The sequence below is a fragment of the Dendroctonus ponderosae genome, unplaced genomic scaffold (genome assembly GCF_020466585.1).
Source record: "Dendroctonus ponderosae isolate FM_Combo_2020 unplaced genomic scaffold, Dpon_F_20191213v2 Dpon_F_20191213_8, whole genome shotgun sequence".
In the NCBI taxonomy this organism is placed as follows: domain Eukaryota; kingdom Metazoa; phylum Arthropoda; class Insecta; order Coleoptera; family Curculionidae; genus Dendroctonus; species Dendroctonus ponderosae.
The window spans coordinates 9,076,786-9,098,330 of record NW_026019016.1 but is presented as its reverse complement, the minus strand read 5'-3'; the positions used below and the strand labels follow the sequence as shown (position 1 = coordinate 9,098,330).

Here is a 21,545-nt window from a genome sequence, read left to right as displayed (position 1 = left end):
AGAAAAGTTTTCATCTGTTTCCGATTCATTCGCGACATCATTGACAATGAGTTTGTTTGTCCTAAGTTTGAACGCATAGAATGCGCTTTTTATTAGTGTTAAATTTGGCATTTTTTAAGTGCAATATCTGGTAAAAATCTCTGGAAACTCAAACACTGCAACATGGTCTTAACATTTTTTAGCGTCCGAAGTTTAGATTCGTATTTTTGTCATATTTTTATTCAGCTGAAAAAAATTGCGCTTGCTATTGAATTATATGCAACTCCTAAGCAACACCTGTAAAAATACTTGAAACCGAAACGATGTTGAAAGTTTTACTTACTGTTATTTTATGCGTTTTTAATAAAAAAATGTAGCTTCTGTTACCCGAACTATTTGTTAGCTGTGCTACTGATAAACTTAAGTGAACTGTCTCAGCTTCTCTCTGGCTATTTTTGCAAGTTCATTAAAATTATCTAAGGTGTTTCATGGTAATCTTCTAGAGCAGCACTTGGATTAGTTAATAAATTAGTGTTCTGAACTTTAAGAGTTTGCATTACAACTTCTTCTGGATCTTTGTCACTATTTAGAAGAGAAATGTGCATATTTGTACATACACTTTTACAGTGATAGGCATCAACTTCTTCTTATCCACATTATCGCTGCCAGCATCAATAAGAACCAGCTCAGATTCATACATTCATATAAAAATGTTTCAAAACTTTAACTCCGAATGATCCAACTGGATCTTCTGTTTGGCTTTCAGTATTCAAAGAGGCAAACTGACTTCTCATGTTTAATGCTCTGCCGCTCTTATATTAATGAGCTCTATAACTCTTGTTTTTCTCTGCGGCGATTATTATGTTGATCTTCCTAACTACTTTCCCGTTATTTCTTCTCTTCTGAGGCGTGTATTTCTTCACTTTGCTAATATGTGCACGTATTTGCATCTCGTTTCTCTGTCCACCTTATGCCAATGCGACTTAATTTTCGGAGCATAGATACCCTTCTCTATTAAATAAATCCAATTGTGAATAATTTTTTGCGGGAATTGAAAAAACTGAAATACATGGACTAAATCCCAAGTGAGTTCAAATCAACGTTTGTTCGTCTTACTATAAGCATTACATATTGTGTCGATTGCAGGCAATTATTTAAAAAAAGGATCCTCGTCGTCTTACTGCAAACATCCTATCAATTAATGTTGTCCTGTTAACACTGTTTCATTACTTCAATTAACTAACTAGTATATAATTGCCTTGCGAGTACCACTTTTATTAACTGTCTGTTTCAAAGTAGGAATACTTAAATTAGTCGATGGCGTGCCAGAAATCAATTATCCACAATATCACCATCTCCGGGAAAATTAATAAATTACGTTTAACGTTATGAAAATCTTGATAAGGTAAATTAAGGTTCGGTATCAATTAACAAGACACATTCAATGATGGCACAGTCTTATCTAACCAGTTCAGGAAATTACAAAACTGCTGATGAATATTTTTAGTCTGGTTCGGGTGGAATGTTGGGTCACTTGTTGGCATTTCTGCATTATTGCACCCTTCGTCCGTACAATTTTTCGCATGCGTTGAAAGACGTTGAATAAGAAATTGGTCTCTTTTTCAGAATAAATATTTAGGATAGCGAAAATGATTCCCTCATTTTTTGTATCAAATTAATGGACTTTTTAGATCCGAAGTAGCACAGGGAGAAGCCGAAATATTAATGAACTTGTGATCATTTACATCAAAAATGTATTTTTCGCGGCAATTCATCAAAAACAGGGGACCGGTTAATGTCTCATTTGCAATTCGAACGATTGTATTGCGTAATTTGTTTCGTATCCGAATGCCAACCCTAAAATCAGACAATTTCTCGGAATTTTAGCACGAATAATACGGGAAACCTGTTTGATTTCATTTGCATAAGACAACCTTCTGCTGGAATTTAAATAGCGTAAAATATTTCTTGGTAAATATGCTCTAGCGAACTCTAAAATCAATAACTTGCCAATAAGAGTATTTTATGGAAAGCCAGCCTTGAATATGTTCAAGTTGGCAATGGCTGAAAATAGCACTAATGTAAAGCAGGATTAGTAATGGACATTCCAACACAGATGAAAATTTGATTGAATTAAATAAGCGCATTATATTTCAGAATCCTTATCTGTATCTAATTGGAAGTATTGGTTTCAGATCCTCCCGAAATTGTTACCAAGCCGAGAAACCAGCAAGTTAAAGCTGGGGGTGTAGCAGGGTTTTATTGTCAAGCGAAAGCACATCCAAAGCCGCAAATTCAATGGAGGAAGAATGGCAAAAAAGTATCAGGTAAGTTTATTTCAATCATAAAATCCTGCGATTGGTCAAGAAACTACAGTGTGTAGATGATCGAAACTTAAGATAGAAAATCTCATCTCAAAATATAGAAAATTGTTCCTATTCGCAAATTCGTAAGAGGCTGGGATGATCTGAAGTTAGAAAAGAGCACCCGAAACAATTAAGCTCATGACGTTCTAGATAAGCTACTAAATATAAATAAAATACAAGAGTTTTTCCATTATAAGTGATACACACTGTAGCGGGTATTATTGCGGATTTACTGGAAACCTTACATGTGCTTAACGAATGAATGTTTCTATTTAAGATCTCCATGTTTCACATATATTACAAGCATTCGAAATTAAAAATGAATATAAAGTCACGTCCTAACCGGTCGTAAATCCAAAGAACGCATTTAAGCGGTCGCGACAGCAGAAAATAAAACCATCCTAAAGAACGGTTAATCCCACTATGTGGATGGAAGACCGTTGTTTCCTGAGACGTCACTATTTGCAGTTTTCTAGGGAGAAAAAGCGGAAAATTTAAACGAAGGAAAAGAAAGCGTAATTTCCCAGATGAATAAAGCAATATGTAAGGTTTATGGCTGTTTAATCGTTTCACTGCTTCTGTGGCCTTGTTTCCTCAAACACGTGAATAACATTGTTGCTAGACGCGTTTTATAATTGCATGCCACAAATGTGCTTATATCAATATATTGCAGGTTCTCAGACTCGGTACCAAGTGAAAGATTTTCCTGATGGTGGGGCACTGCTGAGAATCGATCCCGTTAAGGCGGGTCGAGATGATGCTATGTACGAATGTGTAGCTGAGAATGGCGTTGGGGATGCCGTTAGTGCTGAGGCGACCCTCCAGGTTTTTGAAGGTAAGTTCGAACTTATGGTGAAAAAAACATATCGATAAATTGGAATGTTGGTGGAAAACTGTTTCAACCATCTGCATAGAAACGGGTATAATTTCAGACAAAAGATACCGACTGTCGTGGGATTAAACTATTTGGTGCTATTGATTTTTGACCAATTGGAATATATGGGTATGTAGGTAAATTATTAATGAAGGGAGTTGCATTGAAATTAATGAAATTTGGATTAAGAGTTGCGAATGTTTAACGGAAAATTTAATATTAGTTAGAAGAATACACTTCCATTATAGTTTTTAATTTGAAAATTTCGAGTCCTATGCGGCACTCATAGCATGAGTTTTCCCACATCTGCACAATTTATCACAGAACTGCTCATCTTGAAAAATCTGGAAAATGATCTGTGAGAAAAGTACACCTGAAGCCCTTCTTCAACTCTTATTTGTTGCGTCCTTTTTTAAAATTCGGCTTTGGATAATATACGCAAATGCTTTAGCTATTATTCCATGAAGAGTTACTTCAGACTTTTCCAAGAGTACTGGCAGTACGAGTTTGGCAATCAGAGTACTAGTAGCAGGCACTTTCGCTGGCAACTTTCACTTTTCAAGAGAAACATGTCACTTGAAAATAGCACAGTGCTCTGGTGTGTGCATTATCTCTAAGATTTGTCCGATTTAGGACTTCTTTGGAGAAGTCCTAAATTTTCTTGGGAAAAGTAGATGTGCATTCTAAGTTTTGAAGAGCACAATTTAAAAACTAACCGCAAATATCTATAATTAAACATCCATTTATTGGCCGTGGCTGCTGGTTAATATTGTCTAAGCCACAATTGCTTTTGCGCTCCTTGAGTAATTAGAAGATCTCGAAATCTTAAAGGAAAACAATGCACAACATCATCGTACAACCATATGAAAAAACTCCAACCCATTAATAGTCGGTAGCATCTTTGTATTGTTTAGGAGGTGCTGCCGCTTTTTATTTTTGAATCCGTATTTTCTAATTTATCATTTCTCAGAAATTAAATGTAAATAATTTAGAAATAAGAGTTAAGACAACGTGACCTCCAGTACAATATTCAATTGAGCCAGCCAGAACCAGTAGAACTCCTGGAGGAAAGGAGCAAATAAAGTGTCTCATTTTTGAGGTCATGAGTACAAAACTTACTCTCCAAAGTTTCAATTGTGAATAAAGTATTGGAATATAAAGCATCAAAGTAAATAAGAATATAAGCTAAAACATTCGAATTTAACTATTGCAATTATTGAAAGCGTAATGTCCTCAGACGCTAGCGCATTTTACCGAAAGTATTCGCAAAGAAGGCCAATAGTATTACTAGATTTTACGAATCAATTGAATTTTTGAGTTTTCGATCCCAGCCCGCTATACAGGGTGTCCCATTGGTATGAAATGGCTTCATTAATTCTAAACGGTTCGAGATTGGCAAAAAATAAAATTGCTGTGGCTCTTTAATTTGGCAATGTTACCTCAATTTATTTTCCACTACACTAAAAGTCTTATAAAATCGCTTCCGTCGTTTACTTTGGTTTTTTTAGTAGCACATTCAAATTTTCCCTTTTCTTAATCTCCATTAAGTTTCCAATCATTTGATACCCCACTGCTTCTATTGTTTCCCGACAATTTTAATTTTCTTGCCAACAGTTGCAAAGAATATTTTGAAAATTCAATTTTTTAGAAACGGTAAAAGATAGCAACCTGCTTCTCTGGTCGGCTATTAAAGGAAGAAATTGACCTTCTTCCCTTGACTGTAAAGTTTTATTGCTTCAAACCTGCTCAGGTGTGTGTTCTTCGAATTATGAAAGTTCAAATGTTTCAAACAACACTAAAATTTGTTTTCTAGCCACATTTATTTGCCATCTTTTTCTGTGTATTTTAGGCCTTCTTTATCAGATAGTTTAAGAAATTAAGAAGAATTTAGGGAAATTCTCGAACTGCTTGTCCCTGATTCTAGATCCGGTCAGGAAATTGGTGATTTAGCGGACATAGTGTGTATTTTTGGAGAAAGCGAGGGAAACTAATACTGAAATTAACTTTCTTTCCGAATTTACGCACAAAAGAACATAGCGAAAATGTTGATCACAAAATGTAAAAACCACGATATTTTCATTTTTCACTTATATCTAACGGTCTAGACGTCAAGCCATTGCATCCTAACGGAACATGCTGTATAGTAGTGCTATTTGAAAAGGAACTGTACTATAAGTCTTGAATAGAAAAACTACTAATAATCTATTTGTAAAATTTTGACGAAATCAGGGTAAAAACGAAATTTATTTAATGTTGGTTGCCTTTCCCGGTGAGCCCTCAGAGAAATTCATTGTACTATTAGAGTATTTGCTCAATTTGAATCCGCTTTGCTGTAGTTAAAACACTCTTGCTAGTTGATATTATCTAATTATACATAATTTATTTATTGTGTAAATCACTTTGCTTATTAAAATAAGACCAGAATAAATTAAGGTTCTGCAATCTACATAGTACGAATTATTTTGAAATGTACAGACAGTAAACATTATAAACAATGCGGTATATAAATATAATGCACGATTTAAATACCGCCAATTTTATCAGATGAATCCAGTGTATAGTGAATTTGGACGATATGTTTTTTCTCGTTTGGTTCAATTCTGTATTGTCCTACTGAAACCTGTTTATCTTTGTTTGGCATTGTTTCCTTCAATGCGGTCTTGGTTTTTTAACATTCAAGATGAATGCAAACTAGCTTGCCGATCGCCTCGTCAGTCACAGTCTACGTGGTTTCCAATACAGCGAGTTTATTACAAAAATAAGATCCTCAATCTATATTAAATTTTAATTAAATAAACGCCAGACACTGTCGACATGAATACGTTATGATTGATGGCCATGTTAGGGCATTAGCTATTCTTGTGCCGATGGTATGTCCGAGTGCATAATAACTCCGAAACTGCGTTGACGTCGGATGTTCCGGTCTGAAAGATTTCAGTTTAATTTATGTTGCCAATTTAATGAAGATGTAATGCATTTTTAATACCAGTCGCAAGTTGGGTCTATTTTCAGCTTAACTGATTTCTTTAACTACCTACATGTCGCAAAGCGGCTTAACAAATTACGGTTATTAGGCAGTGAACTAGTTTACTACAATATATTTTCAATAATTGAACTAGACGTCAGTGAATCTAATTAAACTCACTCTTTATGTAGCAAAATATCTAGAACGTGCTTTGTTCAGTTCGCTAGTGATGCTTCACTGCACTCTAGTGACGCTGATGCTAAATTTTGATTTGTATAGAATAAAACAGAAGTAACTGAGTCGACGACTCTAGACACTAAGACATGAGAATGAAATACTTTGAGACGGTAGACGAAAACGTTGTTTGTTTGCGTATAATGCAAAAAATAACCAGTCCCAACAGTCCAAAACAGAGTTGCTCTAATAAGGTATTAAACTGTACTCTTATTTGTGACGAAAGTTTGAAAGCCCAATTCAAGTCTTAACATGAAAATTCCATTATAATGCAACAAACTTTATTTTTTAAAAGCAAAGTCCTGTCCATTAAATTAAAACTCTAGGAAAGAATATGAACTCATTAATTTTATTAGGAATATAAAAGTTCGCCTTGCTCGTAAATGAGTTTTTAAGATTTTCCCCTGTTTTTTAACGTTAGACCTCTGGAACGTAATTGGATATTTAGCAGTGGAAGAGAGCGAATATTATTTCAGTCATAACGACGTTTTTATTAATTAAAAGTTCCGGTAGTGCTTTTAATTTTTAGCCTGAGATTAATTGTTCTATAGTACTACTGCTAAGTTTTTATTTCAATTTTATTCTGCTTTGTACTTCGTGTTAATTTCGCATTGTTTGTAAGGTTCCTTCTATTAATAAATTAGGCAAACTACATATAAAATTCTAATTGGAAACTCCAAAAGCAACAAACCAATAATGGCAGCCTAGCAGAGATTACGAAGAGAAGTGGTCTATTTTATTAAATGCAATAATGAAATCAGATCCCGTTTCGCACCACAAAATCCAGTTATGGTTTCCGACGACATGTAATCAACTATTGTCTTTCTAAATGAGTTTTATGTAAATTTCGCCACGATAATAGAAATTCAGGTCCTCGGCAAACTTCGGGAATTAATTTCATAAATGGGATAAAGTTTAGGAATATATCTTCCACTCCTGTTATCGCTAAGCTGAAAAATCTATGTGGGTATATTGAGGAAAAGCATTCAGCTTTCCCAGATTGTTAATATCAGAATATATACCGGGTTCTTCCAATCTGTCTCTGAAACCAAATGCTTTATTGATGTGTTATCTATTTTATACCGTAAACAGAATTATTCAGAAATGTACTTGCTCTGGAGGGTATTTCCGGAGGCAACAAAGTGTGAGACTCGCTCCCGAAAAGAACATTTTTCTCGTTTACAATACATAAGTTAAATCTGTTAAGTGCCCGCTATCCACTTTTTCAATTTTTTTCTCAATATAGTGATATATACAGGGTAATTCAAAATTGGCGTTATTCCTCTGGAGGTGTTGTCTGGCGCTGTTATAGGACTACATAAAAAATAGTAAAATAAATTAATTGTTATTAAAAACTGAGAAATTTGCAAAAAACTATATCAGAAATACGGCAGCAATGTTTTTCAATATAATCTGCCTAATTAACATTGCGCAAATACCTGTGGCTTCGTAATTATTTAAAACTCCGGTAACCATGGAATTATACAGACTGTCAATAAGATAGACAAGGATAAACGGTAAATTCAACAAGATTTGTTGACGAAATATCAACCTGTTCTCATAATCTCGAATATGGGTGTTTATAAATAAACCCTACAACACCAAACATTTGAATGGTTAACTCCAAACAAGCTAGTGCCTGTGTAATCTCCTTATTATCCACTCTTATCAAACAGCTTCTCGTATTCAGTTAATTAACTCCTGCTCCATTTGTATCTCCTTGTGCTGTGTGTATCGTACAAACGTGGTAGGAATGTAGCCCTCGATATTTATTTGGTGCTTGGGAAAGTGTCAGTTATTGGGCTCTGAGTGTCCCTGGAAGGCCCTGATTCGGTTATGTCCAATACGTGTTCCTCTGTGCTTGGAACCCGAACATCTATCGTCCACTATCTTCCTGGAACCACTCTCCTCGCCCTTTGTTGGCTTGCGTTCTTTCAGGTTCTGCTATCTTTCTGTAGCATTTCCCCTGAACTAATCGCATATCCGCAAATTCGTGAAAAGAAATTCAAAGTAAGTCACAGTTTGACAAATTATTGTTAAGATTGACAAGATCTACCTGTAACTATCTGTTATTGACAAAAAACATCATTGCCGCTGTGCCTTTTCATCAAAAAATTGTAGAAGAGAACATTTTTGATGTCAAAAATTTTCGTAATTTTTCTTTTTGAATGCTGAAGTATTCCAATATTCTACCAATTAAACATGGAACCATTTCAAAATAATGCTTAATAACAAAGTTGAAATTCGATCTTCAACTGTTAACATCTTCTAGAAATTTTCGAAAAAAAAATTTCAATATTTTTCAATCAATTCAATTTTGAATCACCCTGTATAAATAAGTATCCGCACTTCAATGCGTTTTCTGTTACTTACTACATGAGTTTTATCACAGAACAGCTCAAGTTCACTTTGCTGAGTCATTTGATCTAAAAAGAAATTGTTTTCTGGTGAAAATTTGAACAGTTTATAGACTTATAGAAAACTCTAGATATCTGAAGAGATAGACTTTCGAGGCCATTCTTTGAAACTAATGGGTTTTTCGGGTTTTTATGCCGTCGTTCGGTAGAATTTCTTCCTGACGTTTCGCAAGAACGAGTGGCTTGCATAAAACCGGAAAACCGGTGCTTTTACCGACCTAAAAACCCGAAAAACCCATTAGTTTCTGGATATATGGTTCTTCTTTTTCGTTTGAGATCATGAAAATTATGGGTGAAATCTTCAATTGGTTCTCCATGCATAGCTCTTGAGGTGCGGAAACTTTCGCGTTCTCAATCGATCTCAATCTCGAATCATGTGGAAGATTTGTATTATTCCGTGCCCCTAGAAGGAAGCTAAATTTGATGCATTTTTGACATACTTTATTATACATTTCCTATTACATTACTTTACACATTTAAGTTTTGAAGAGCACAATTTAAAAACTAACCAAAAATGCTCCTTAAAAGGGATAAAACCACGTTCGAGTCAGGATGTGTGGTAATAATAATGTACCAATAAGACAAGAGACAAACGAGTGGACGTTTGGTTGTTGCAATGGAAGAACGTTTTTGCTTTAGGTAATAACATTTAAAAAAAGTTCACTGAGGGCCGATTAAAGATAATTTTATTGGAGTATAAGTGTGACCAAAACTGTATCGAATTAGCGAATAAATTGATAAAATAATGGCTTGTCGTTCAGCATGACGAAAATAATTAGGGTTGTTTTCTTTGGAGAAGACATGAATGATAAGCGAAATCAAGAAGCAACAATAAAGAAAATCCTGAATCAAGGTGCGTGTTGTCTTTTTTTGTTAACACGGCCCTCTGCGATCCCGAAACAATTCCGTAAATATGTTTTAACATACTGAATCCAAAAACAAGTGACTCTCGTTTTCCTCATTCATTACCTTCAGTAAGGTCGACTGGCAGCGGAAAAGTGGAGTGTTGTTTTGTTTGTCGCGTCCGCATTGTAAGTCGCGTTGTTCCTGAGGAAAACACGAGGTAACATTATCACAATTGCAACAAACTTCACTTGAGGTTTTTGTAAATGACAAGCGGAATTAATTATCAAATCCAGTCACGAACATTGCGGGCACTTTTACCAACTTCATGGAAATAGTTCACGTATACCGGCGCGCCGAACCGGAAAACTGATGGTCGTTATCTAGGATAGGGGAAACTCGGAATAGTAACAAAAGATGGAACAGATGGATGTGGCTTTTTCCTAATCTTACGATAAAATTGCCTAATTTTGTTATTTTTCTTCAACAATTTACTGCCAAATGTGCTAATATGTTGATATACAATGAACTAATATAGAAATATTGTTTCCAAGCTTCAATTTTATATGTAAAGCTACTTACTGATTCATTTTCATTCATGACGTCATTTGGTATAATTCGGAAGTAAACTCTCTTCGAAGTACGAAAATATGCAAGATTTTTGATAACCGATCTAAATATTTTTATCTAAAATAGTTTTATTTAAAATAGTCAGATAATGTCCTAAAACAACAAAGAAAATGTAATCGCCTGTTGATAATCCGGAAAATTTAAGTAAATTAAAATACGTTTAAGTACACTCATTACCTACAATTTTGTAGGACAAAAAAAAACAAAGGCGGGTACAAAAACAAGGTTAAAGAACACATATGCCATTTTTATAGTTCTTTCCATTTTAAAACACTGTATTTTAACTAACAATAAAAAATGTATTCACTAAAGTCCATTTTTAAACTAAACACAGTTTTGTCTTGGGGAAACTTGATAACAATTCTCAGCAAACCATCGTATTTCAGATATTTTATTATATGAATTCTTACATCAAAATGAGAAAAATAGGATCAACCTCTGTATCCAGTCTGTGACACGATAATTTTATATAACATGTTAGTTCTTAAATAAGGTTTTCCTGTGAATATCTTGCAGGCTCAACGCTCAGGTACTATTTAGGATTTTTGCATAAACCTGTTTTTTTTTAATACAACCTATTGCTTTCGCAGAAGTCACTATTTGAAGAAACGCTTAGAAAATTCAACTGTTTGATAACTAAAAATTTTAAACACAAACTGTAGCCATTTTTTGGTTAATTTTTGGTTAGTGTTGCATAACTTATTTTCCATATTATACCTACTCGTTTGCGTGTGGTGCTATTGTAAGAAACTTTATTAATAAATGCGAAACTCCTTGGCAGGTTTTTCATCAAAGTTTCTTCTACCTGCTGCCCGTGAAAGGAAAAACTTGTTACATTCACTTTAATATGGCTCATTGTTCCCCACCGATTTTGTTGCGCTAAACAATGAAATTATAATCAAACTCTAATGAATCTGATACATACATTTTTGCGAAATGCTAATGTTGAACTGTATTTCCGTAATGCGTTATCCAATGAATAATGATCAAGCCTTTTCAGATGTTTCGATAACTCCATTTTTATTTCTGAAGTAATAAATATGGCTTTTGTTGCAATGGGAAACACTTTGAATGATTTTTGTGCTACAATATGCTAAGTAATAATGTTTGTTATAAAGCATATTATAGGGTTGTTGTTAGGTTCGCATATAATTCAATCTTATAACCAAAATTATTTTTAAGAATATTATTATTTCATAATAATGGGTCTCTGGTTCAGTTAACAAAAATGTATTCACTTTTTTTCAGTACTTATCAAAATTGGTAACTGTTGAATTGAACCCTTTAACTTTCGTTCTCATTAACTAACATTTCTCCTTAACTGGTGTGCCTGATGTCGTTAAAATCTTTCTTTTCTTCAGTTTGCGTAGACGTAAGCGACCGAGAAGAGATTTAAATAAATCACGTTGAATCACGAAGTCACATCAATAATTATATAACTTGTCAGAATAAATTCTCTTTGCATATGAGCTTTTCAAACTCAACATAAATAGACTCGACATTCATCTGCAGAACGTGAAAGAGATTTCTAAACAAAGTGGTTTACGTTGGGAGCACAGAAACTCAAACTGACTCAAATTAAATTAGTAAAGAGAGAACGAATTGTGCATTTTCGGATTTGTCGGCTTAAATGCATCGAACTTTTTAAATCCTCTAAATTGTTAAGATTATTTTCACCTCCATTAGCAATAAAGCACCGACTAGTTCTTAGGTTTATTTGATTAATGTCAATCCTCTCAAGGAGTTGAGTTATATTCTGGAGAATAAGTGAAAACCAATTCAATTTTAAGTGCCTTCTGGTGCCCACTAGAAGTAAAAAATATCGGCAAGTTACTGAAAATTCAACAAACTAAATTGTTCCACCATTGTCTACTTATTGCTGAATTTAGTCCAGATTAACAAGTCAAAGGCTTCTCTAATGACATTTTGCTCTAGCAGCAACACCGTATTGCTAGAGCATGGTGAAAATGAATTAATGAAACACGAAAGCTACACACAATTTAGGCCAAAAGTTTTGAACTTTGATGGTTTATTGACAGAATATTAAGAAGTCATGCAAATATTCAATTTGGAAAATCGTCTATCTTGATTAGTTTTATGAAATGTTTCAAATCGCACGCAAGACAATGATATTACACAACGAAATCGGTCATAATAATTGATAATAATTGGTTAATCAACCGAAGTGATCCGTTATGTGGGCAACATATTGAAGTGATTTTTTTATTAATTACAAAGTATTGAGAGCTTTTTTATTTTTGTTATTCTCCCTAATATTAGTAAGAGTTAATGTAGTAGACATCAATTGCTAAAATGAAAACATCATAATTCAGGCGACGAATCAGAAATAATACCGTTAAAGAAATTTGTTTTTGTTTGGTTGATTTTGAAGTTGGTGTCGATACTAATTTGATCGAAATCTAATAAATGACTATCTAAACAGTTGCATTTAAAGCTAGTTTTTGTTAAATGAGTTTCTCAACTGGAGAATTGACATCCAAATTAAAGAAATATAAATGATATACAAACCAGCGAAAATTACTAATTTAAACAGTTTTAAAATACGCATTAAACATTTGTATTACACAATGGATCTGCCATTAAAATTGCTGGCAAACTTTTCCAGATAAATCTGTTTGATTATTCAGTTTATAGCCGAGATATTTCTCTTTCTCAAGAAACGTTAAAATGCTCTAATCCTTTGCATTACGATGATTCAAAGAAAGATAAATAAAATACCTGTAATGTAAATGAAACTTAAAGTTATGAGCGACATTCTGTCTCAATGTCTTGCGGTTTTCACTACGTCAAATGAGTTTTAAAACTTATATTTATGTAGCACAAAAGACCCGGGATGAAAAGTTTAAGTTGAATTGTTGGAGCACTTTACAGCATAATGCGTATTGGCGTGTTGATACCGTTTTAGGTGTAATGATTTTTCGTTTTGAAACCTCTTATTTCATCTCTTGTCTTTATCTCCAGGACCCTATTTTGTTACCGGTTAATTTAACATAAGTTGTGAAAAGATAAAGGTCAATGTAGCACGACAACCCTTCAAAAACACTAATATATTTGGTAAAATTGGTGAATAATACAATCACAAAAATTTCCCGGTTTTTCATAGGTGTCTTTGTTGAATTAATCGATGGGTAAGGAGGATATTGTAACAATATGTAAATGCTTATGCAAAAACTCGAATTACATTTCAATATTAGTCAGATAAGAATATTGAAAATAATCGTCAAATTCATTAGGGGGCCTATAAACCTACCTATAATATAAAATAAATTTGCATTTTCTCATTAATTAATGTCTGGTTCCTTGTAAAACTGTAATTAAAAGGGAGGAAACATTCGGTGATTTCCTACGTCCACTGCGTGCTTGCAAATGCTTTTTAATTACCTCAAATTTATCGACACAGAAAGCAGCCCTAATATGTATTGTTTTATGAGCTCACCTACGCACAGGCAGCCAGAACTCCCTTTTACACCCACCTGTTTTTTATATTCCCCCGTAATTAATGCAATTATTACTCTCATGTATTTTGCTTTGCCAATGTTAATCTAATCTGTTTCTCATTATGAAAAGGTAATTTTCAGGCGAATTTAATAACGGTCTAGTGTTACTGCTCGTAGTCTTGAAAATAATTTTTCAATAAACCCTCGTTTAATCCTCCGCATTATCCTGTATGCCGTCCTACAATTTTTCCACGCAGTTTTTCCGCGGCGTCAAACTAACTAGCTCTGCAATTAACCTAATTAAAAGCCCTTACAAACTGCCTCAACGGATATGGTTGCTAGAAGTGGGTATCGAACCGAAATAATTTGATCGATTTATGGCCAAATGTTACGAGACACAATAAAGTGTTTTTATAAGTAACACGTTAACATCTACAGTTATGGAGTTTCAATATCTTGCATTATTTATACATCACATTTCAATTTTTTTCAGTTATTTATTCCTCAGAACGTGAGATTCAAATTTCTGCTTTTGGAAACAGGACCTTTTTTACATTAAAAGGGCATACATTTTTCCGCTGTTCATAAATGAGGAGTATCCAGTTATATTTTGTTTGTTTCTCGTAGGATTGAGAGTGAGTGAGTTTTTTACCCAACAAAACAGTTTAAAATTGATTAGCTGAAACAAAATCTTCAAGATGTTTCCATGTATACGAGTTTGGTTTACTGACTGGGTGTTACAAATTAGAGGGCTAATGCCACCTTATCACTTCTACTTGGTGATTTCGTGTTATGCTTCCACTATCGTGCGCGGAATAATATTAAGATAAATTAAACAATTAAATCGACGCCTGAAACATTAATCTCTGTGTGCTTAAATGATGGATTTCCATTCTCCAAGTAAATACATTTTATGTTGCCGGTTTTGACAGGTTTTTCTACAGATTATTCTAATGTAAGTAAGTTGTGTTCTGTGTATTGTAAAAATAAAAAAGTAAGTTCTTAAGGAATAATTGGTATATTCAGGGTGGAGCTAAATTATTCTTGCAACGGAAGACTATATATATATATTTTTCATGGCGAAAGAAAAACTTTTTCCTCGTCCGTTTGTCTCTCCGTGTTTTTTCTTTTTTTTGATTTTCTGGTTACAAGGTATCAATTTTTTTTTGTCAAGATATGAGGAATCTACAGAAGGCGGCTAATATACACCCTTTACAACTATTAATAAAATATTTTGCACCCTACTCGAGTTCACTAACTAGCCAGTGGTGGAGATTTTAAGGTACTGGGTGTTTGTTTTTGTTCATAACAAATCATTTTTGGCGAAATTTACTGGCACTTCAGTATTTCCTGTAACAATGCGTTTTTCTAGTGACGTGTAAATTAAGGGCCACAAACCCATACGATGTCGAAAAAAAGGGATGTACAGTTTTCGTTGCAGCACTTTTTCCTATAGTGTGGCAACATTCGTATTATTTCCATAATATTAATTGAAATATAATAATTATAAGTGCTCTTGTTGTTGTATTTGTCATTAATAGCCGCTTTTTATTTATCTTCTCATGTGACGTTCAGTAATATCTTTTTTGTCATCTCTTCCTCTACTTTATGATTTTATTGAGTCATTCTGTTACGTCCTCATTTCACTCTCGTCAACTGTATTCGACATAGTTTTTGTTTGTCTATGTAGTTCTACTTTGTTTCGTCTTTTTTTTCATTTTTTGCTTTTGCCGCTTCTATGCAAAGATGTTTTAGTGGAATAATCAGCAGTTTTCTTGTAATGAAAGAAAAATGTATGTGGTTTCGTACAATTTTACCCATTCATTTAATCAGCAAGTGCTGTTTTTGGTTTGGCATTTGAAAACAGGGTTTGTTCACTATAACAAAAGTTTTAATATCTGATACACCATACGTATGGTTGTTTCCCAATTGAATAACAAGCTAATCTGCTGTTGAAAACCTTAATTTATTTCATTATTTTTTTGTTCTGGGATAGAAAACAAATTTTCAATTGACTATTACGGTGCTTGCCCATTGCTGATTTTTTAGTCGTTGTGGAGTATAATTGCAAAACAAAGTGCGTTTGTTAAGGCAATTGTTTTCCGAATTAATTCCGAACGGACACACTTTATTAAAAAGCTTCAACTGTTCGAAACTATCATGAAAAATTGTGGTCCGCATCGCGTATTTATTGATATGTTGTGTTATTGTTAAAATTGTACAGCACACAACCAAACAATAAAATTAGAAAATGTTTGTTTTAAATAGTTATTTCCAGAAGTGGCTTGATTTTTTAGTGCTGTACAATCAAATGATTTCGTTGTCGTGTATGTATATTATTAATTTATGCTTTTATCAAAATTCACATTTCGAGATACTGTCGCAATAATTTAAATAATTTCAAATGTGATTTTGATTGTAACAGTAGAAAACTTTAATACCCATTCTCTTTAACTGCTTTTAAAAAATTGCTGGTTGTTTTAATTTAAAAAATCAACCTCTCTTTCCGGATTCTTCGTGTAACTCGTAGCATTTTTGTATATATTGAAATTTTCTTATCATATTCTTCTGTTCTCTTCAAGCAGAAAATAATATTCTCGTCAATGTCTTACAACTTTCCGTTTTTCCATCTGCTTATAAAAACCTAAATGCTTAAAATCAGCATATTGGAACAGCCAGGAAAGATGGCATTGTAAAAGTGTTACTTTGTATTCCCGTTCCATTCAGCATCCTGACTGAGAGACGTTGAACACTAAACAATTTATTTCAAAATGCCATCCTTCATTCTATTCTTTCGGCATTTGCGCCTCATCGTCGAGTTTTTCTCTCTTTAAGGAAATGTTTTATGAAACGATCGTATCGCTGCTTGCAATCCCATTTTTCATTATGCGAATGTGCGGGTTTTTGTTAAGGTAATATGTATGCCATTGTACTATGGATGATATCTATAAAATAATATTATCGAGAACAGATGGCGTCCTGAGGGCGAGATTTACGCGAAAAAAACTGTCAGGATGATGGGTATAACTTTGGTTTCTAGTAGTTTTATTAACTATGACTTTATTTCAAATAGGTTCTAGTGGTTATTTAGCAGTTGATTCCGATCAATAGATTTTGTCATATATTTTGAGACAAATACTTACAATATATTTAACTGTTGGTCATCAAAGTATTTGGTACTATAAACTTGGGTTTTATTTTGTTCACTCCTGGTATAACCAAAAAAAATAATAATCCCAAAAGTACTGCAAAATATTCGCCACACTAAGATTTATATATACGCTTTGAAGCACTGTTCAATATCATTAGAGTTCAACAGGAAGCAGTAGGAATTAAATTTAAAATATTTCTCATTAATAACCTAAGATATAAGTAGAGTTTTCATTATTTCATTAATATTTTCTTTTCTTTGTTTTAGGTGAGTCATTGTATAACATGCTCATGCAGTTATTAACGTCAGTAAGTTAACGTTGGTAAGTCAATTTTCCTAGAATCACACATTAAGACTGGATGAAATATTATATTATATTAAGATGAAATGGAAAGTGATAATTTCTTCTAAAGTAATTTTTCTCGGTCAGCAATTAATAGCCGTTTATGTAAAAAAAGCAAAGAGGCGGTTTGAAAACTTGATGTAACTATTACTCAAATATAATTGTTTATTTTAATATTCATATTTGCAACAAGAAAAAAACGGTGAAAATTTATAAATGTTTTGATTGCCTATAATGGATACACCTCAAAATTAATAATTTTATTAATTTTCAATTTTAGGTTCCGAAACGAATATCTAAAATTTAAATGACTAATGAAAATGACTATGCGTGCACAGAATCAAGTTCACTTGGTAAAATAATTCTAACTCAAAAATATAGGCTAATACTATCAAGCCAAAAAGTGTTGTAAATACAACTAGTTTTTTTTGTTATTCTTCAACTTATCGTGGTGTTATTACGGTTTGAAAAGAAACGCGAAAAATAATAGCACTTTCTGTTAATTTTTTAATAGGTCTTGGTCTATCGACATTATAAAACGCTCAATTGACCCAGTTAGAAAAAATATGTTGTTTCGGATAATATAATAATATAGAACACGCAAATAATATTATTAGAATCATACAATAAATTAAAAAATATTTCAAACTTGGCTCTAAATACCAAAAGGTTCAAACAGAGTTTATGCGAACTTGAAAACGAGACAAAACTCAAAAACGATAAAGACAATTTCATAACCAAAGCAGAAAACTATCTAACTTCATAATTTTGATAGTATATTTTACTATTGATTATGATGGGAAAAGAAGTTTTTTTATCTATAAACAACATGGAAAGTAGGATTTCTGACACCCCAACCACATAAGTAATCTTTTGAAAAATGTATGAATTCGTTGCCCGAACGAAATCCATTTGATCATTAGCACAGACGATCATCAAGAACTTCGCATTACATTTTCCAATTTGTTTTTTATGTTGCAAAAACATTTCCTTCCCTTTAGATACGCTTTATTGTAAAATCCATTTGAAAATTTAGAGTAAAAGCGAACGTAACTGACGCTCATAATTTCGGTTATAAATCATGAAACAGCGCTTAGAGGGGTTTAATAACGGTCTTCAAGGGATCATTTAAGACAGTTGTTGCCAGAAATCTACATTATTTATAATGATAGTCAAAAATATTTTATTGAAATCCGGGAGGCATGTTTATTTTATAGACACCGTTTGTTCCGTTGCCGCTTGCCTGCATTTATTATTTGCCGGCTGAATAATTTTCCCTGCTACTTTATTAATCAAGAATTAATTTTACTGCACAGCTTGACTGAATTGTGATGCTTATTTCCCTGTTTAAAGTCCGTTTAAGTTGAGATTGCAATTACGGATCTTTACCTTGTTGCTCGAATGTGTTTGAGTTGGGGGTACAGGGAACTCAAAGACAAGAAATGGTGTTGAGGAAAATTTATTTGAAACTAGATGCAAATGGAATTTGACATTAACATTAACAAACTGAGCTGAAGGATACTGTTCAAGTGAAAGCATTTTGGTAAATATTATTATAAAAACAATAGTTCTATAAGTAAAATTCGTAAATAATATGTCAAAACGAATTCGAGAAGTTAGGAAGCATAAAAAATTATCCTGATTTTATAATCTGGCCAAATAAAATAAATCATAATATTATTGCATTCAGGGTTTCAGACATGCACGTTGCAGTAATAACGGGTGTAAATGAGCAAGTGGATTTAATGCACGAGTGAATTCCCAATTAATTGAAAAGTAACATTTTAGTTGGTTACGCGATTCTAAGCGTTTTAATTTGACTATTAACTAATTATCAACTAAGCGCTTATATTTAGAAGAAAGGGAGTCGTTGATATCTTGTTAATTAAAAATTCCTGGAATGGTTTTCAGAACTTATTCTGTGGGTCCTATGCAAACAATGTTATCTTTTGAAAAGCGTCTACAAGTAGTAGTTACTTCTAATTACTCAGAATGTTTTGTGTTGAAAAACCGATTAAGTCTGTTGGAAATAGTGCCCTTGGTTCATTCCACAATCTCGATCGCATTAGGATTATACGGCGTTGATGAGCACATTCTGCTTGGAATCTGGCGTAATGACTACATATTCCGTCATGAATAAAGGCTCTTCATAACGCCAACAGAATGATACTTTGGAAGCGAGGCTTTTAATCCTTTTTTGTATAACCTTTTTGTACCTGGCTTGGCGCTTAACCGTGGCACGTCGACTTTATCCCATTTGGGTTGATTTAAACATTGCAAGTTGATGGCGAGATGTTCAGGTAGATCCACGGTTCGCTCGCAATAATTAAAATGTGTGACACTTCAGAAAATGCGAAACACTTTTCTCATTTGCGAATAATGACTATGCACTTTAAACTCCAATTTTAATCCGGTGCGAGGCGGCTATCGCACGTATGTCTGTAAATGGATGTATATTTAACGGAAAACGTTCCCGATTTTCTGCTATTTGAACATGGATTTCATAGGTTTCTGTGTTCTGGGATATACGCGATTCGAATTTTCCAAATTGAAATTCAGTTGTAAATATTTATCGTTTGGCCTTTATAGCTTGCATAGAGGCAATAAGTATGTGCATGTCAAAAGTTGGAATTCGTCGAACGGATTCGAATGAGAACGTTTTCGTAATAAAAATGTTGAAAATGTGGAAACTGTATTAAAGGCAATAATCTTTATATTTGTCATGGACTAATATTTTCGTGTATTGCGAATTCAGAACTAGTTTTTACTTCATTCAGAAATGAGGCCAGATACTTTGGAGAGTCGCTATTCTATGGTTTTATTGGTTTATAGCATGGACCTCCTTTTTGTTACTTTTGCCGTTTATCTCCCTTTAAAATGTATATATGTTTCTGAATAAGTTTGTTAAGAACTTTATATAAGTTTATGTCTGAGCGTGTGGTGATAGCAAACGGAAAGTATGACAAAAAAATTGAGCGGTGGCTAAATAAAATTAAGGTGTGGCAAAATGTGAAGTTTTCTTGGTTTTCTAAGGAAGGTTTGCCCATTTGCTCTTCTTCAAATGGTTTAAATGGAGGTTTAGAGGTTTATTTTTGAACACAGATTATTTTTGGGATTTGCATTCACTAATGGCTTCCGTTTTGTGGTCTAAACCTTTTGGTGTGGGGTTCTTTTGGAAAACCAGATGTTCTTAGCATATATTTTAGTCTGCTTAGGAGAACAGTGGTTGCTTGTATAGGGTTTGGATATTAAAACTACTTCTGTTTTATACTCTTTAGAAATGTTGAGAGTGCAAGGGCTTCGTTGATAGTATATTAACTGGGCAAGCCTGTATCTTTTGTGCGCCTGTGTTAGAATGCGTCAGAATTAGATATGGTGCTCGCATCAGAAAACATACATTAAAAAATCAGCAGAAACTTGCAGATTCCCGTGAATTGGTTTTTCATATTAACCACAGAAAATAGTCCAATAGGGAAAATTTCAAATTGAGATTTTTAGTCGTGCATACTTAACATTAAAAGTCACTAATGCAGTATAGGAAAACTCCAAACTAAACTGTGTTCTCTATCGATTGAGCCTACACAAGAGCCAATATCAAATATTGGGAATTTGCTTTCTAAAATCAATGCCCCAATCCAAAACAAGCAAAGCAGCGAAAGAAGAACAAATAAAATATATATCACGTTCGCTACACGAAAGTATACAAGTCAATATTGGAGTTTCTCCCAAAAACCTGATGAAAATATAACAAAGGCAAACAGATTAAACCAAACAAAATGGTAGAGGAACGGCAGTATATCAAATTATCGACAAAAAAATCATTATGGATTAAGAGCGGGGGAGGGGTTTACGCCAGGGATTTCAAAGCAAATGTTACTCTACAAGCAAAACGTTTTTTTCGGCACATATTTTGCGGTTCACTGCCATGAAAAATTAATGTTTGTGAATCCCCGAATCGATCGTTTCAGTTATAAGCACTTCCAAATTGCCAACTTTTTGCAGCAATTTTTAATTAACAAAATTGGTTTATAAAACCTACCTAAATGAAATTGAACAAATCATATTTCCATCGAGAAATAGTAAAAAAAATATTTTTTTAAATTCAATTAAAAACTTAATCAACTGGAATGATGACCCTTTAACGAGGAGTTTCCAAAAATTAATAAATAAACCTATTCAGATGATTCACAATAAAGAACACTTGATGAATCATTCACAATTTAATGTAGCTTAATTTTATAAAATTTCGTTTGTTTTAAGTTTCCATAATTCGTATTCTGTAATG

The 21,545-nt window shown here is 33.3% G+C and overlaps 1 protein-coding gene across 10 annotated transcripts in view; it reads left to right on the top strand.

Annotated features, from left to right (window-relative positions):
• LOC109534484 (tyrosine-protein phosphatase Lar) overlaps positions 1-21,545 on the top strand; it is a 455,803-nt gene that overhangs the window by 344,275 nt on the left and 89,983 nt on the right. For all 10 annotated transcript variants that reach the window (XM_048669227.1, XM_048669234.1, XM_048669236.1 and 7 more), the window contains 2 exons: positions 2,175-2,306; positions 3,019-3,180. In XM_048669227.1, the coding sequence (XP_048525184.1) occupies positions 2,175-2,306; positions 3,019-3,180 (294 nt within the window). The remainder of the gene's footprint in view (positions 1-2,174; positions 2,307-3,018; positions 3,181-21,545) is intronic.